Source organism: Panthera onca, chromosome B1, assembly GCF_046562875.1.
Source record: "Panthera onca isolate mPanOnc1 chromosome B1, mPanOnc1 haplotype 2, whole genome shotgun sequence".
Taxonomy (NCBI): domain Eukaryota; kingdom Metazoa; phylum Chordata; class Mammalia; order Carnivora; family Felidae; genus Panthera; species Panthera onca.
In genome coordinates, this window is record NC_138342.1 from 135,922,392 (window position 1) to 135,937,995 (window position 15,604).

Sequence of the window (15,604 nt, forward strand, 5' to 3'; positions counted from 1 at the left end):
TAGAGGTCAAATGAAGGCCGTTCTTTTTTCATAATGTTGGGAAATTAAAAATATTTTTCTTTGTAGATTTGGGTACCTTTGAGTAATTCTGCTTACTCTTCAACAAAATAATGAATTTAACTTGTTTGAGCATTTAACATTGGTCTGGCATGACTTAAGCCTATATGAGAATTGATGTTTTTTTTTTGTGAGATACTCTTTTTCAGACCCTTTCAGTTATACACTAATTCCCTATAATAGAATATCGAGCTCACATTTAAGTAAAAATTATTTTGGCCCTATTAATGTTGTATTCTCCTTGAAGTCTTGATATTTATTTTACTTGTTAATAAATCAAGTAAATTATTAAAATTGGCTTCTCTCACATTTGTGTCTATGAGTAATTCTAACTTCTTACATGTTGTGAAGTCAAACTCCTATGGGAATCATAATTTCTGTTATATCCTCCTCCTGGAAAAACTTGCTAAATTGCTCATAGATGTTAACTGACAGTTCAGATCAATTTCATTTTGAAGTTTTATGTGAAATTACCCTTGAAATGAATAGTAACATCTTGAGTGTCAGTTACTAAAACACAATTTAGAAATGAATAGCGATATCCTAGGTGTCAGTCACCAAAGCCAAATTTGTAGAGTTCCATGTCCCATTATATAATGTAAAATTGTTAGGAATACGTTGTTTAGTTTTATAGGTTGGACTGCCTTCAAAAAGTTTTTTTGTCTTTTCCTTTCCCCTAAAGTTTAGTTTCCTTTGGTAGATGTGAGACTTTATTCATTTATAAGGAAAGTTGGAACAACTGGTAAGTTGCCTGTGTTTGAGAGTTTGTTAGAACACAGTCTTATTCATCTCTTGATATTTTTCTTCTCTCTCTCCTTTCCCCTCCTTCTCTGGATGTAGCTTACAAGACAGCTTTGAATACATCCACCAGGATCCTAATTTGGGAAAACTCAACACAAATCAGAATAACTTGGGTCCTTGTCGTACTGGAAGTAACCTAGGTAAAATCAGCCACATAACTGGGCTCTCTCTTTCTGAATACCACTATTGTGGGTGTGTGTTTTGCTTTATTTGAGTTTGTTGTGTTGTTTTGTTTTTTTGCATTATCTTTAATCTGTGTTTATTTTTGTGTGTGTACTTTGTTGGCCCCTCTTCCGTGTGTCTCTGTCTCTAGGTCTGCTGCAAGCATGCGGCAGCAAACTGCTACAGGGCGTAGCTGAAGGAGGACCTCTCCGGCTCACCCGGAGCGCTTCTTTCTTTGCAGGTTTGTGTGGAATGCTGAGAACAGTGTGACCCACACACATTAGTAATAACTCCTGTGCAGTTTCTTAGAAAAAAATCCTGTTTGGTGCCTCTCTAGAAATCCAAGGGGCTCTTGAGATAATAGTTTCAAATGCAGCCAAGTTCACGGTGTTTTGAAAATTCCACCAATGAACTTCTATTGTAAATGTCTTTGCTAATACCCCAGTGTAAGCTGATTTTGATCTGAAATGAGCCCTTAGTGTTTCTAAGAGGATTATATTTTCTGATTTTCTTGGGCCTCTTCAAGTCTGAACTGTTTTCCTTTCCCATGGTATATACTTCTATCCATTTAGTCACCTGCATCCCCACCTGCACAGAGTTTCTTCAAAAGTCACCTAATAAGAGCATGGAAGACCTCTCTCTCTCTCTCCCTCTCTCTCTTTTTCTCTTCCTCAGCCACCTCATCTCTCCCTCTCTCTCTCTCTACTTTCCACCCCTACTCTCTCTAGCATTTAAGTAGTTTAAATGCAGTTTCTAGGTTCTTTACAGGTATAATCATCTCGGTCTCTCTGGGTAGGTAAATTCTTAGATTTAACTGGCCTTGCTAGCTAAAGCTGTTGAATGTCTGTTGAAGTCTGGCATGATTAACAAGTGTGGGGAATCTTCATTACTAACATTAAAGGTTATGTTTATGACAAATGGTATTCCTCATTCTGTTCTTTGTAGCTGGAAATGTGCTGAGCTCTATTAGTTAACTGACACCCCGATGAAAGTGACACCTTCCCACCTACGTAGAGTGAGGCTAACATGTTTATATGCTCTCTTCAAAATTATGAAAATAAACAGTCTTCAGAAACTCTCTGGAAAGTATAATAATCAGGCAGGGCCCTGGGTTTCTCATACATTGTAAAGCTTACTATAGCAATATGTCCTCTACCCTCTAGCTCAATATGTATGATGAATCTGAAGCATTCCTACAAGTCTGTAATACTTTAGAGTGTTTTCTAAAATTCATGCCAGGATATTCGTTTTTCTCAGTAACTCTACAGTGATACTGGGTGTATATGGAAAAGAAATGGGGGAAGAAATATTTGAAAATGAAGGGGTTTTTATCTGCCAAGAGAGTGGGTTATAAACAGAAACATTTTTTAAATTTATGAAATGGTATTCAAATATTTCTGTTTCCTAAGTTGCCTATAGTTACTAATAAAACTGATTATAAAGCATTTTGAAAATACAGTGCTATTTAAATATTACTAATGATGAGGACAATGGCTGGAAGTATCTGCCTGAGAATGTTTGTTCATTTTATCAACTGCATGAATAGTTTATTATTCAGTTTGCTTTAGAAATAGGCACCACTCCAACAAGTTTTTATGCTACAGTAGGGTAAAGACAGGTAATTACTTGGTTCTGTTTTTACTCTCACCATTGTGTTTTATGTATTTAATTTTGCTTTCTCGTTGATTTTCATATATACACGTATGCCAATCACCAATAGCAGTAGCCTACTTTGAAATGTAAAAATTACTGTAGTGGCTTTTAAACAAGGCCTTCTTTGGAAGTTCAATAACATTGTTACTTTTGCCTTTATCTTAGCACATAGCACTCCAGTTGACATGCCAAGCAGAGGACAGAATGAAGACCGGGACAGCGGTATTGCTAGATCAGGTATTTGCACTTCCTTTTATATGTTTAGTTGATAGAGTGAGCTATCTGTAATGATGAAGTAGGTGGGAAAATAGAAGACAGGTCTCACCTTCTGGGTTTTTTTCCTTTGCCATATTCTTTTTTTTTTTTTTTTTTTTTTTTTAATTTTTAAATATTTATTTATATTAGAGAGAGACAGAGTGCAAGCAGGGAAGGGGCAGAGAGAGAAGGAGACACAGAATCCGAAGCAGGCTCTAGGCTCTGAGCTGTCAGCACAGAGCCTGACGTGAGGCTCAAACCCACCAACTGTGAGATCATGACCTGAGCCGAAGTCAGACGCTTCCCTGATTGAGCCACCCAGACGCCCCTCCTTTTCCATATTCTGAAGTAGTCTCATGTGTCTGAAGATCCAGAACATTGATATACAGCATCTAGGAGTGATTGTACAACATGGACTAGTTTTTTCTAAACCTGAACTCATAAGAGACTATATTGTATTTGAGAAATTTCCTTTTTTTTAATTAAAAAAAATTTTTTTAATGTTTATTTATTTTTGAGAGAGAGACAGAGTGCAAATGGGGGAAGGGGCAGAAAGAGAGGGAGACACAGAATCCAAAGCAGGCTCCAGGCTCCAGGCTCCAGGCTCCAGGCTCCGATCTGTCAGCACAGAGCCTGACGCAGGACTGGAGCCCACGAACTGAGATCGTGACCTGAGCCAGTCAGACTGACTGAGCCACCCAGGTGCCCCTAAGACAGTAATTTTGACTGAGAGTGATTCTGGTTCCATGGTGGTACCCATTTCTTCTTGCCTTGAAATTCAACCCTAACAAAAATAGCTCCAGTGCCAGCCAGCCCTGTTCAGGTGGGCCCTACCAGGGCAGGGAGCTGAGCTTTGGGACGTTAAGATCTTCAGTACACATTCACAGCCTTTGAGGAACTGATGTACTGATGCACTGATGTAGCTCAAAGCTCAGCTACTCCTCTAGTAGAGAATGCTGACAGCACCCCCTAAGGAATGGGGAAATTCTCCTAAGACCATTGAATACAAATCAAATTTAAAATTTAAAAACAGTGTTCTCTTTAGCATTTCATAAGTTACTCTTTAGCTTCTCAGATTTCATGTTTGTACAAAAATTGCTTTAAATGAAAATGATACACGTCTAAGCAACAGGAGTTACATTTCTGACCAATGGCTCAATGCTCAAGTTTACAAAAAAAGATTACGAAGACCAAAAGCAATCGTTTTTATTTCATTATAAATAAAATCCAGTGTACTTTATACGTGACATACATAAACAAAGGAAGGGGATTCAGTAACAAATGACATTTCATTTAATAACTCAGGAGCAGAGTTGTACCGAGTGGGATGAAGGACCCTGGCACCACACAAAAGCAACATGAGGACTCCTTTGAGGTGTGTCTAGGGGCCAGAGATGGACACAGAAATGAAAGGAAGGCAAGGAAGAAAGGCATTGAGGCACTGACTGGCTGGCCTGTTTGGCGAAGGTGTCCTGTATCACTGGTAAAACCAGTGGGGTGCTCTTAGTCTTTAGTGGAAGGCAGAGGCTGCATGTCTGATGTGTGCATCAGGCAAAAAAACCCACACTCCTCCAAGGCCTCCATTTCCAGATCACTGCTTCACTGCCCTTCTTCTACAGCACAGAATCTACCTCAGATCTAAACCACAAATCAAAAATCATAGCGGAATCATGTACGAAGGCAGAAACCGAGAGATCTTAAAAGCAGTATTAGAAAAGTTTAAGCCTTGAAGGAATGAGAGAAGGGGTAGCTAAGATAAAATCTAGATCAGCCTGACTCTAGGACAGAAGAGAGGGTGACTGGCAGGCCCTCCTGCAGAGGTGGACGGATTTACCTCCACAGACACCTTTCTTCCTCTGATTTTATTTTCAATACTCAACAAGCAAATTCCCAGTAAAATTAGCTAAAGGAAACTTCCTTTTAAAAAGAAATTTCTCATGGGGCACCTGGGTGGCTCAGTCAGTTAAGCATCTGACTTCGGCTCAAGTCATGATCTCACAGTTCTTGAGTTCAAGCCCTGCCTCAGGTTCCGTGCTGAGAGCAACAGAGCAGAGCCTGCTTGGGATTCTCTCTCCCTTTCTCTTTCCCTTCCCCACTTATGCACATGCTTTCTCTCTCTTTTTCACTCTCAAAATAAACAAATTGACTTTAAAAAAAAAGTAGTAAAATAGGCAGAAGATCAGTATGAGAAAAACTTTAACATGTATTCTCAAACATTTTTATTCAAGTGTTTTGAAATGAACCTTCAGTGTAAGAATACACATCATCATAGTATTCAACTAGGACATGTGTTTTGGCCACTCTGCAGGTACAGGGTGGACCCCACCCCAAATTTGGTTTGGATGTCGAGACTAATGACACCACACACATGCAAGAGGATATGAAAATATTTATCACTCACGTAATGACACTTTCTGGTGAGAGCAGGATGGGCTTCCTAAGATGGTTAGAAAATGACTTGAGAGGGGTGCCTGGGTGGCTTAGTTGGTTAAGCGTCTGACTTCAGCTCAGGTCATGATCTCATGGTTTGTGGGTTCGAGCCCCGCGTCGGGCTCTGTGCTGGCAAATTGGAGCCTGGAGCCTGCTTTGGAATCTGTGTCTCCATGCCCCTCTCTCTGCCCCTCCCCTTCCCACGTGTGCACGTATTCTTGCTCTCAAAATAAATAAACATTAAAAATAAAAGAAAGAAAATGCCTTGAGAGAAAGGGAAAGGAGACGATCTTCAGGTTTTTATGATGGTTTGGGGGTAGGGCCAGGGTGAGGGCTTCCACACACAGGTTGAACTTCCTAGTGGTTCCAAAGGAGAAAGCCTCTAGGCTTTCTCATCACCTTGCTCAGATGTGGGGCAGACAAGGAAGAGGTTTGAGAGGAGAAGCTTAAAAGGTATCAGCAGTCAGACATCAAAAAATGGAGTCAGACTATTTATTACAACATGTGTCACCATTGAATAATGCAAAATGACATCCCATTTGGATCTGAATTCTTCATTGATTTAACTGATAGAGTGCTTTGTAAAGAGTGGCAAGAGTCAAGGAGGGTACTGCTTTGTTTGTTGTCTGTGTGGGAGAAAGGCCATGGCATCCCGTTGACCTTGCGTGTATAAATGTAGGCAAAGGCTTGAACTCACTTTATGTGAGTCTTGGCGGTACTGATTGTGCTCCTCTGGGAACACAAGAGAATGGGAGGCCCCAAGGAGATGCTGGGACATCATCTCCCACTCACTTTCTGTCTCCCCTGGGAAATTGTTGTGAAACTGTCTCATCACCTCCAGGCTTCAGATAAGGTTTGGAGCTTTCTGCCCTGCCCACCTGAGACTAGAAGTGCAGACTAGAGAATTGCTGAGCTGTGGTCTCCAACTGCTCCCCAGCACCAGGGCCTCCTACAACTCAGGGTGTGGGCATCTGATCCCTTTTGTGTCAGTACTGTCCTTTTTGGCGTGTGAGGCAGGGATCACTGGGGACTGGCACTTTTGGTTTATTCTTCTTTCCACAGACTATGTAAGAAACTGTCCCAATCTAAAAATGTCTTGTTACATCATTACTCTCAAGCCTTTACTTTGGGCTTTGCCTTGCCTTCTATATATGAACTTGGCAGTCTGTAATGTAGCTTGGACAGAACTCCATTTCTTCATTTCTTTATACTTCTCATATTTTAAGTCAGACCTTTGGTTATTCTCCTGGCATGAATGTTTGTTTTCCATTTCACAAATTTGCTGACTCTTTTGCTTTAGCTTTTTCCTTTCTACATTTGCATTCTTACTACCTGTTTAAGAAAAATTAGAATAAAAAAGCAATGCAGATAGCATCCCAAACTAGGGATCTAGAATAATTCTAAACAAAGATGTGTGATACAGTTATGGAGAGATTTTAAAACTTTATTAAAAGAAGACTTAAATGAATGGAGAAAGAGATGAAGTTTCACAAATAAATATAAATTCAGTGTAATTTTGATTAAAATCCCTTGTGAAGCCAGACAAAATAACTCTCACTTATATGGAAGAGCAAAGAACCAAGAGAATTTTTATTCTTCGTAAAAGTCTTTGTAGGCACTTCATTCTTAGACTACAGACTATGAATTAAAAGGCATACAAAGGTTAAATAACTTGGCACATAATTGTAGAGGCTTGATCACCAAGGCTCGGCTAGAGTTTATATCCTAACTAAGGAATTAAAATTTAAGGTGCTTTCAATGAAATATTATTCAGTGCTAAAAAGGAATGAGCTATCAAACTGGGACAAAATATGAGAGAAACTTAAATCATATGGCTAAGTGTAAGAAGCTGAGCTGAGAAGACTTACCTACTATAGGAGTTCAACTGTGTGACATCTGGAAAAGGCAAAATTGTAGAGACAGTAAAAAGATCAGTGGTTACCAGGAGTGGGGACAGGGGCAGGGAGGGATGAGTAGATGGAGCACAGAGGGTTTTTAGGGAACTGAAAATATTTTCATTGATACTGTAGTAGATGGTACATGTCAGTTCACGTTTGTTGGAACTCACAGGAAGTACAACACTAAGAGTGAACTCTGTGGTGAACTATGGATTCTGGCTGATGATTATGTTTGAGTGTTGGTTCATGAGCTGTGTCAAGTATAGCACTCTGGTGTGTGATATTCATCATGGGGCAGGCTCTGTGTATGTGAGAGCAGGGGCTATATGGACAGAGCTCTGTACCTTCCACTAAGTTTTTCTGTGAACCTAAAGCTACCCTAAAAAATTGTCATTTTTAAAAATTAATGTGTTTGGGGGCACCTGGGTGGCTCAGTCTGTTGAATGTTGGACTTTGGCTCAGGTCATGATCTCCCAGTTCTTGAGTTCGAGCCCTACGTCAGCCTCACTGCTGGCAGCACGGAGGCTCCTTCAGATCATTTGTCCCCCTCTCTTTCTGCCCCTCCCCTGCTCACAAACTCTCTCTCTCAAAACAAACAAACAAAAAAAATTAAGGTGTTTTGAAATCGTGGTGGTGAGGACATTTTCTTTGTCTTTCCACTGAGGGAACTTGATGGGAATTTTATTAAAACTTAAAAGACCTGGGACACTTTTGAGGACCCCATATAGTCTTAAAATCACTCTGGGGTTTGGTAACTATGATGTGTTAACTAAAATTTGATTTGCCAATTAATGTATTTATTTGGTTTATTGAAAATGGCATTTTCCTATCCGACAATAATCACAGCTCTATTAATTGACCTTTGAAAATGCTTCTGTTCCTTTGTAATGAGAAATACAACTGGTACACTTTAAGGAACCTTGTATTTTTCAAGTGTTGAAGCAAAAACTCTAAGCGAAGTACCATCAGTGTTATAGCAAAAAAAGATGATTGCTGTGTTTTGGATGTAGTGCCCTCTGTGCCAAATATAAAAAGTGTTCAGGGTCAGAGCTATACTACTGCTGTCCATCACCATCACCGCCTCCACTACCACCACAAAACGACAACAACAACAAAAGAATATTTTGAAATGAGGGTAGGGAGGAAAAAGAGAAAATCCAAGTGCTCTGTGTACAGCTTTGACCGCAGGAAACTTTTAACGAACTCACACTTTGAATTCTCTGTAGAAATTTGCCTCCCTAATGCTTTGTTTCTGTCATAATTACCGATTGAGACAGACATCGCTGTTCTTCCCATAACCATTTGCTCACTCTTCATGCAGCAATATTTCTTGAGCATCTTATGTGCCAGGCGTTTTCGTAGGATATGGGGATAGATCAGGGCTCATCTTGATCCATGATCTCATGGAGTTTATATTTAATAGAGGAAACACAGATAATAGATAGTAAAGTGTAGGCAAACACTTACACTGAGGAAAAGTAGAACATATGGGGTGCTCATGGGAGGCCTCTCCAAGAAGGTGAAATGTTCAGCTGACTGGATTGCCATGAAGATCAGAGCAAAGAGCATTTTGGGCATGGAACAGCTAGTGCAGAAACCGAGAGTGGAAACAGGCTTTGGAGCTTTGTGTATAAGGAATAGCAAGGAGGCTGGAATGTAGTAAGGGCGGGTGGTAGAAGATGCACTCGGAGAGGAAATAAGGGGCCTAATCACATTAACTTAGTCTTCTCACTATGACGGGATTGTTTCCAAATACACATAGACCCATGCCAGTCCAAGCTGCAAAAGAGACAGAAGAGTCTAGCCAACTACCAAATGCATTAAACGTTAATGAAACAGTTACCTGAATCCACCCTTTTCTCATGAAAATGGCAATGAGTTGTAGACCAAAATTAGGGCTCTTCTTCCATTTGAGAGTTATTAACTATATCAATAGCTTCCTATTGTGTGTGATCGACAATGATATACCATAGTACTTTAACATAAAAACCATATTAAATAGTATTAACATATTTTGATAAGGAAATGCTTGATAGCACTAAGCCAGCACTTTAGCTTAATATTTCACTTATATACCATAAAAAATTTTATTCGGTATTTTATAATGAGAAAGGATTATTCTCTTCTGTATTTTATTTTTTTAATTGTTTCCCTTCCCTTTCACGTGTCTATTACAAATCCTAGGTTGTTTTCATAATCAACTAATCAGAACTAATAACATTTTAGTACTCCAAAATGTTGTATACTTAGCTTTCCTGTTCCAAGAATTATCAGAGGGAGTAAATAGCCAGCATTTATTGTGGGGGCTAATAAGTATTTTGCATGTATTGATTTGTTTAATCCTCACAGGAACCTTATGAAATAGGTCACTGCTTTTCAAACTTTTCTTTTGTCTGAAGTTCATGCTAACTAATGCATTTTATGTTATGATCCAGTAACAAACATCTTTATATATAACAAAAGTTTCATCAGTTAATAGCACTGCAATATACTCTTGTGTTTTTTCTTTTTAATTTTTTATTTTTTTTAAGTATGTTTATTCTGAGGGAGAATGCACAAGCAGGGGAAAGAGAGAGAGAGAATCCCAAGCAGGCTTCGCGCTGTCAGTACAGAGCCCAGTGTGGGGTTCCATCTCACGAACTGTGAGATCATGACCTGAGTTGAAATGAAGAGTCAGATGCTTAACCAAATGAGCCACCCAGGCGCCCGCTTTTTTTTTTTTTTTAATGGTGGTGTCAGTTCACTAAATAATTCACAATTCACTAGCAGATTGTAGTTCTCATGGAAAATACTGAGGTGTGGTATTTTACTGTCCTCATTTTACAGATGAGAAAGCTAACAGTTTAAGTAAACTGCCCAAGTGTTACATGTAACAACTGGTGAGTAGCAGAGGTAGGATTTGAACCAGGAGCCTGGGCTTTTACTCAGTTTACTAAACTGAATTATATAGCTATACCTTTAATTTCCAGAATAAATTTGGCCCTCAGAGTCATCTCCATCTTGCCTCTGTGACAGGGAAAAAAATGTTTATGAAACAAGTACTGCCCCTCAGCCCTGTCCTCCACCTGCCGAGAAGTTGAATTGATCAGCATAAGTCAGGGAGAGAGACAGGGGACCCTGAAGATTTAGGAATAGGGAATGAAGAGTTTGTGTACCTTATGGGGGACTTTTAGAGCTTGAGGATGTGGCACAAATGTCTAATTGGGATTTTTTATTAAGTAGTTTTGTGTGATTTTGAGGAAGAACTCTCTTCTATCTCCCTTCGACATTGTCAGGAAAATTACCCACCACTGATATTTCAAATAAGGATTTGACTTTGGGCAGTTAAGTCCAGCCTCAGGGTGAAACCAGGTCAGAACAGAGGCAAGCCTGTTGGGGCCAGCCACATCTGGGTGATACTTTAGTGAAGAAGTGCCATACGTTCACTAACGATTTATTGCCTGTTGTGTTCAAGGAGCTGTCCTGGCTGGATACAGGGATGCAAAGCTGATTTAGATGTACCAAACACATTTGTTATGAATAGTGACTAAATTAGAAGAAAACCATGTCACGCACCTCTGCTGTGCAAAGAACCTTGAGTTGTTTTGCATCTAATTCTGTAGCCTGGCAAGTTCATTGCTATTCATGTAGGTTTGAAGCTCCATGCAGGCGGATGTGTGTCTGTCTTGTCCACCAGTGTATCCCAGTTGCCACACGCAGCACCTGGCACATTGTACACACTCCAGCATTTGCTGACTGATTATTGACTAACAGCCAAGTAACTCCTGGGGTATTTAAGAAATCAGGTCAGGGAGTCAGGTTATTTACGTCTGCCTATGAAAGCATAAATTAAAATGTAAAACTTTATATGGGAAATTGCCTTATCAAGTGATATCCATGAGCATAATATATTATGTGTCCTGAAATCAATTTCCTTTGTCCTGTGATCTGCTTCTGAAAACATTGACCAGGTTTCAACATAGCACCCCATTTTCTTTTCCACTGGACTGACTTTTCAGTGTCTAATTCCTTAGCCCAAGGAAAGTAAAAGGAAAAGAGTCTGTCTTCTTTCATTCTTCCAAACGAATAGACCTCCGTCAAGCAGCTCTGCTTTGTAAGAATGCCTTTGCCCAGCCTGAAAGGGACCGGTCCCTCCCTGCCTGTTAAAGAAGTCTGGGCTGGCATGTCAGCTCACACTGAGAGCCTAAGTGCAGGCATTTAATACTTTGTAGACGAAAGAAGCAGAGAGAGGCTCTGAGGCAAAAAAGTAATCCAAGCAGAAAATATATTTAAGACTAGAGGTTGCTTTTTCACAGCCAAGGAAGTGGCAATGGGGAGCTGGTTGCTGGAGGGAAGGAGCATAAATATGTATTGTGTATTTGGAGATAGAGGATTGGAGAGAGGATACTATGTGGAGGAACCACTTATTTGCCTAGATTTCACCTCAAAATAGAGAATGAAGAAGTAGTTAAGAGGAGAAAACATATGTCCATAAACATTGTATATGACATTAGTTATCAGGTATATAACAATGATGCTGTGTGAACTGTTGTCCTGGAAATCTGCATTTACATTCTGATGAAGTTAGTATTAATTATGTTGCCTTTTTAACGTGGGGCCTCGTGATTGATGCAGTTGCTATGTCTGTAATCCCTATTTTTTAAATTTATTTTCCTTTTTAAAGGATGTTTTCTTTGTAAGAGAGAAGTCATAGTCTCCCCCTGCTGGATATGGCTGGTAGAACCCGAAGTCACTTGGCATGTATGTTGTGTAGCTACAAGAGGATTCATTTACCTGGACTTTGAACTTTCAAATTTTCTTCCCCACAGCCTCACTTAGCAGCCTTTTGATTACGCCTTTTCCATCTCCAAGCTCCTCCACATCCTCTTCCAGTAGTTACCAGCGCCGCTGGCTTCGAAGTCAGACAACAAGTTTGGAAAATGGCATCATTCCAAGGAGGTGAGTTGCAAGTTTGCTCTTGCCGAGAAAGGTACTAGTTGCAGGCAGCTCGAACAAACTGGCAGTACTCACCTGTTGTCAGTGGAAAAAGAACTAAGACCTCTTGGTTAGCTTCAGCTTAGGCTGAAAATTTGCAAGTGATAAGTTTTATAAAAAGAATAAATATAGAAGCCAAACAGCAATCTGGTTTGGAAGACACTGGGGAATAATCTGGGTCATTGTGCCGTGTACGAGCTAGACTTGGTGTTATTTAAGGTGAGTGTGCTCTCTCTTTGAATTGGCTCCCTTCCAGATACAGCTCTTGGGAGCTAGAGGGGTGGAATAAATCTCTTCCTTGGCTTACTGTGACACCAGTGTGGTCTTTGGAAACCTGTGAACTCAAGGATTGGGACATACTCTTTTCATAAAACTTAAATTCTTAAACTGAGTGGTCACGACTCTGATTATAAAGATGGCTTCGAGGTATATTCTGCCTTCATTGCAGTTGAATTTTAGTTCTAAAGTTTAGTTGTTTTGCAAAATACAGATTGTTGGCTCGTTATGATGTTACATCAGTAGCTTCCACTTTCTTCTTCCTACAACCCAAAACCTTAAAGGGAATTAGTATAGGTTGTACCTGTAAAAATTCACATGTAAATTGGTTGATTTAGTGAGTTCGCTAGTAATCACCATGTGTAGGGATCTGTGAAGGTGTAAAGATGATTCAGTTACATGCCTGCATTTGTGAACTACTAGTATAGTTTGTTGACTGGTAGGGAAGGCGATATGCACATAAATAATGGCATAAAGACGTTAAACTGTAGGGGCTCTTGGGTGGCTTAGTCAGTTAAGTGTCCGACTCTTGATTTTGGCTCAGGTCATGATCTCACGGTTCTTGAGTTTGAGCTCCACTTTGGACTCTGTGCTGACAGCATGGAGCCTGCTTGGCATTTTCTCTCCCTCCCTCCCCCCCTGTCTCTTTCTCTTTCTCTCTCTCTCTTTCTCTGCCCCTACCCTGCTTGTGCATGCTCTCTCTCTCAAAATAAATAAATAGACATCAAAATTTTTTAATAAAGCTGTTAAACTATAAATGCCATGGGCGGGGCATAAAGCACTTTGGGACTCAGAGGAGGGAGAGAATACCTGCTGGTGGTCATGGGGGGCATGGCAGAGCCATGCATGGAGGAGATGGCACTTAAAGAACAAGCTGAGAAACAAGGATTGGGGTGTGTATATAGCACATGTCAGGCTGCTTGCCTCTCTTCTGTTATTCTCACAATCCTAGCAAGCTCGGCCAAGAGAAAAACATGTAGCTGCTTCACTCGCTGAGGAACTGTTTGGTGGTTGGTGGACTTTGAGTGGAATGGCGGACTTTGGTGTGAGGACAAGTCCTAGCTCTGCCACTCACTAGGTGTACGTGACAGTGAATTAGTCTGGATTCAAAGTGTTGCTTCGGCATCTGCCTTATTTGTGCTAGTACCAGCCTCATGGTGTTGTTGGGAGAATTAAATGAGATACAGCAAGTCAAGTCAAGCTAAGACAAGACATGGGACAGAAAATACTAGTCAGGATGACTTACTTGCATTTATTGCCATCATTATCATTACCATCACTACAGTTGTCAAAAGAAGGCATCCCACCGCCCTCCCTGCCATTACAGCAGCTTCTGTGATTGAAGAGAATGACAGGTCTTGAGAAATCTTCCGCTTTATGCATCTCTTTTTTTTTTCTTCATTTTTTTTAACGTTTATTTATTTTTGAAAGAGAGACAGAGCATGGGTGGAGGAGGGCCAGAGAGAGAGAGAGAGAGAGAGAGAGAGAGAGAGAGACAGAATCCAAAGCAGACTTCAGGCTCTGAGCTGTCAGCACAGAGCCTGACGTGGGGCTCGAACTCACAAACTGTGAGATCATGACCTGAGCCGAAGTCGGACACTCAACTGAGTCACCCAGGCGCCACTATGCATCTCTTTACTAAAAATGTTTTTCCATCCCTTCAGGATTAAATCTCAAGTTGAATAGCATTCTCCAACTCACTCCTCTAAAAATTCTTCAACATTCTAATTTGAATTGAGATCTGGCTTTAGAAACTAAAGAATCTCTAATGAACTTACAACTAAAATAAGTATTTTTAGTTCAAAAATGAAAATGCCCCCAGGGGCGCCTCTGTGGCTCAGTGACTTGAGCATCAACTCTTGATTTTGGTTCAGGTCATGATCCCAGGGTCATGGAGTCGAGCCCTGCAACAGGCTGTGTGCTGAGCATGGAGTTTACTTGGGATTCTCTCTCTCCCTCTCCCTTTCCCCTCTCCTCTGCTTGCCTTCTCTCTCTCTCTCTCTCTCTCTCTCTCTCTCAAAATACAATAAAAAAAAAAAAAAGGAAATGCGGAGCCCCTTTGTTCAAAAAGTAAGGAAAAGTACTATTAAAGGTACTAAAATGTAAAGATTTAAAAAAATATTTTACTTACAAAATATAATAGGAATAATAGTGAAATATGAAGAAAAACTATAGATTGCAAAATTAATATTTCAGCATCATAATTTTACATAATAATGCTATATCTTGATTCATCATAAGTCTTTTCTGGCTCATTTTTCTATATTCATTTGTCAGGTTATGAAAATTTATACTTTTTAGCAACTTTGCTTTCAATTGATATAATTGAAAGCAGCATTAGTCACTCTTGGCAAATGCGAGATGGCAAATGATTTTTGACAATTTTTCATTTTGAGAAAGATCTTTCTGCTGATGTAACTGTTACTGGAACTTTATGCGTTATGAAAACATTGGATTAAGTTTTTGATAAACTTTCAAAATATAAATTTCATTGCATCCAGATCTGATGATTCTTGTGGAACAGTTTTTCTAAAAAAATTTAATTCTTCGCACAAATCCATTTTTGTATAAGACTGAATTTAATTTTAAATGTAAATTTATACAAAGTTATTTTAATGTCTCCTCTGACATTTACTGTAACTCATGAAAGTCTTACAAGCAACTCAGTTTCTTCATGAGTTGTATATAATTCAAAATACCTGTTTTTTCATTCTATTGCTGCATCTTCAATTGTAAGGAAAATTTGTTTTATTTTATTAAAAAAATTTGTTAACATTTATTTATTTTTGAGAGACAGAGAGAGACAGAACACAAGTGGGGGAAGGGCAGAGAGAGAGGGAGACACAGAATCTGAAGCAGACTTCTAGGCTCCGAGCTATCAGCTCAGAGCCCAATACGGGGCTTGAACCCACAAAGCATGAGATCATGACCTGAACCAAAGTCAGACACTTAACCAACTGAGCCACCCAGGCGCTCCAGGAAAATTAATTTTAAATGGGCTTTCTTATTAATAATTTGTTTATCTGAAGCTTCAAATGAAAACAATGGGTTTTTTTCTCTGTCCGGTGCAACAATCTTTACATTTAATTTCTATGGGG

General features: G+C 39.7%; 1 protein-coding gene across 5 annotated transcripts in view; it reads left to right on the top strand.

The window, feature by feature from the left end:
- The window catches only part of FNIP2 (folliculin interacting protein 2), a 131,971-nt gene that overhangs the window by 73,576 nt on the left and 42,791 nt on the right, over window positions 1-15,604 (top strand). For 3 of the 5 annotated variants that reach the window (XM_060653883.3, XM_060653882.3, XM_060653885.3), the window contains exons 6-9: window positions 898-998; window positions 1,172-1,261; window positions 2,839-2,910; window positions 12,065-12,194. In XM_060653883.3, the coding sequence (XP_060509866.3) occupies window positions 898-998; window positions 1,172-1,261; window positions 2,839-2,910; window positions 12,065-12,194 (393 nt within the window). The remainder of the gene's footprint in view (window positions 1-897; window positions 999-1,171; window positions 1,262-2,838; window positions 2,911-12,064; window positions 12,195-15,604) is intronic. The other 2 variants (XM_060653886.3, XM_060653884.3) reach the window with 1 other exon arrangement.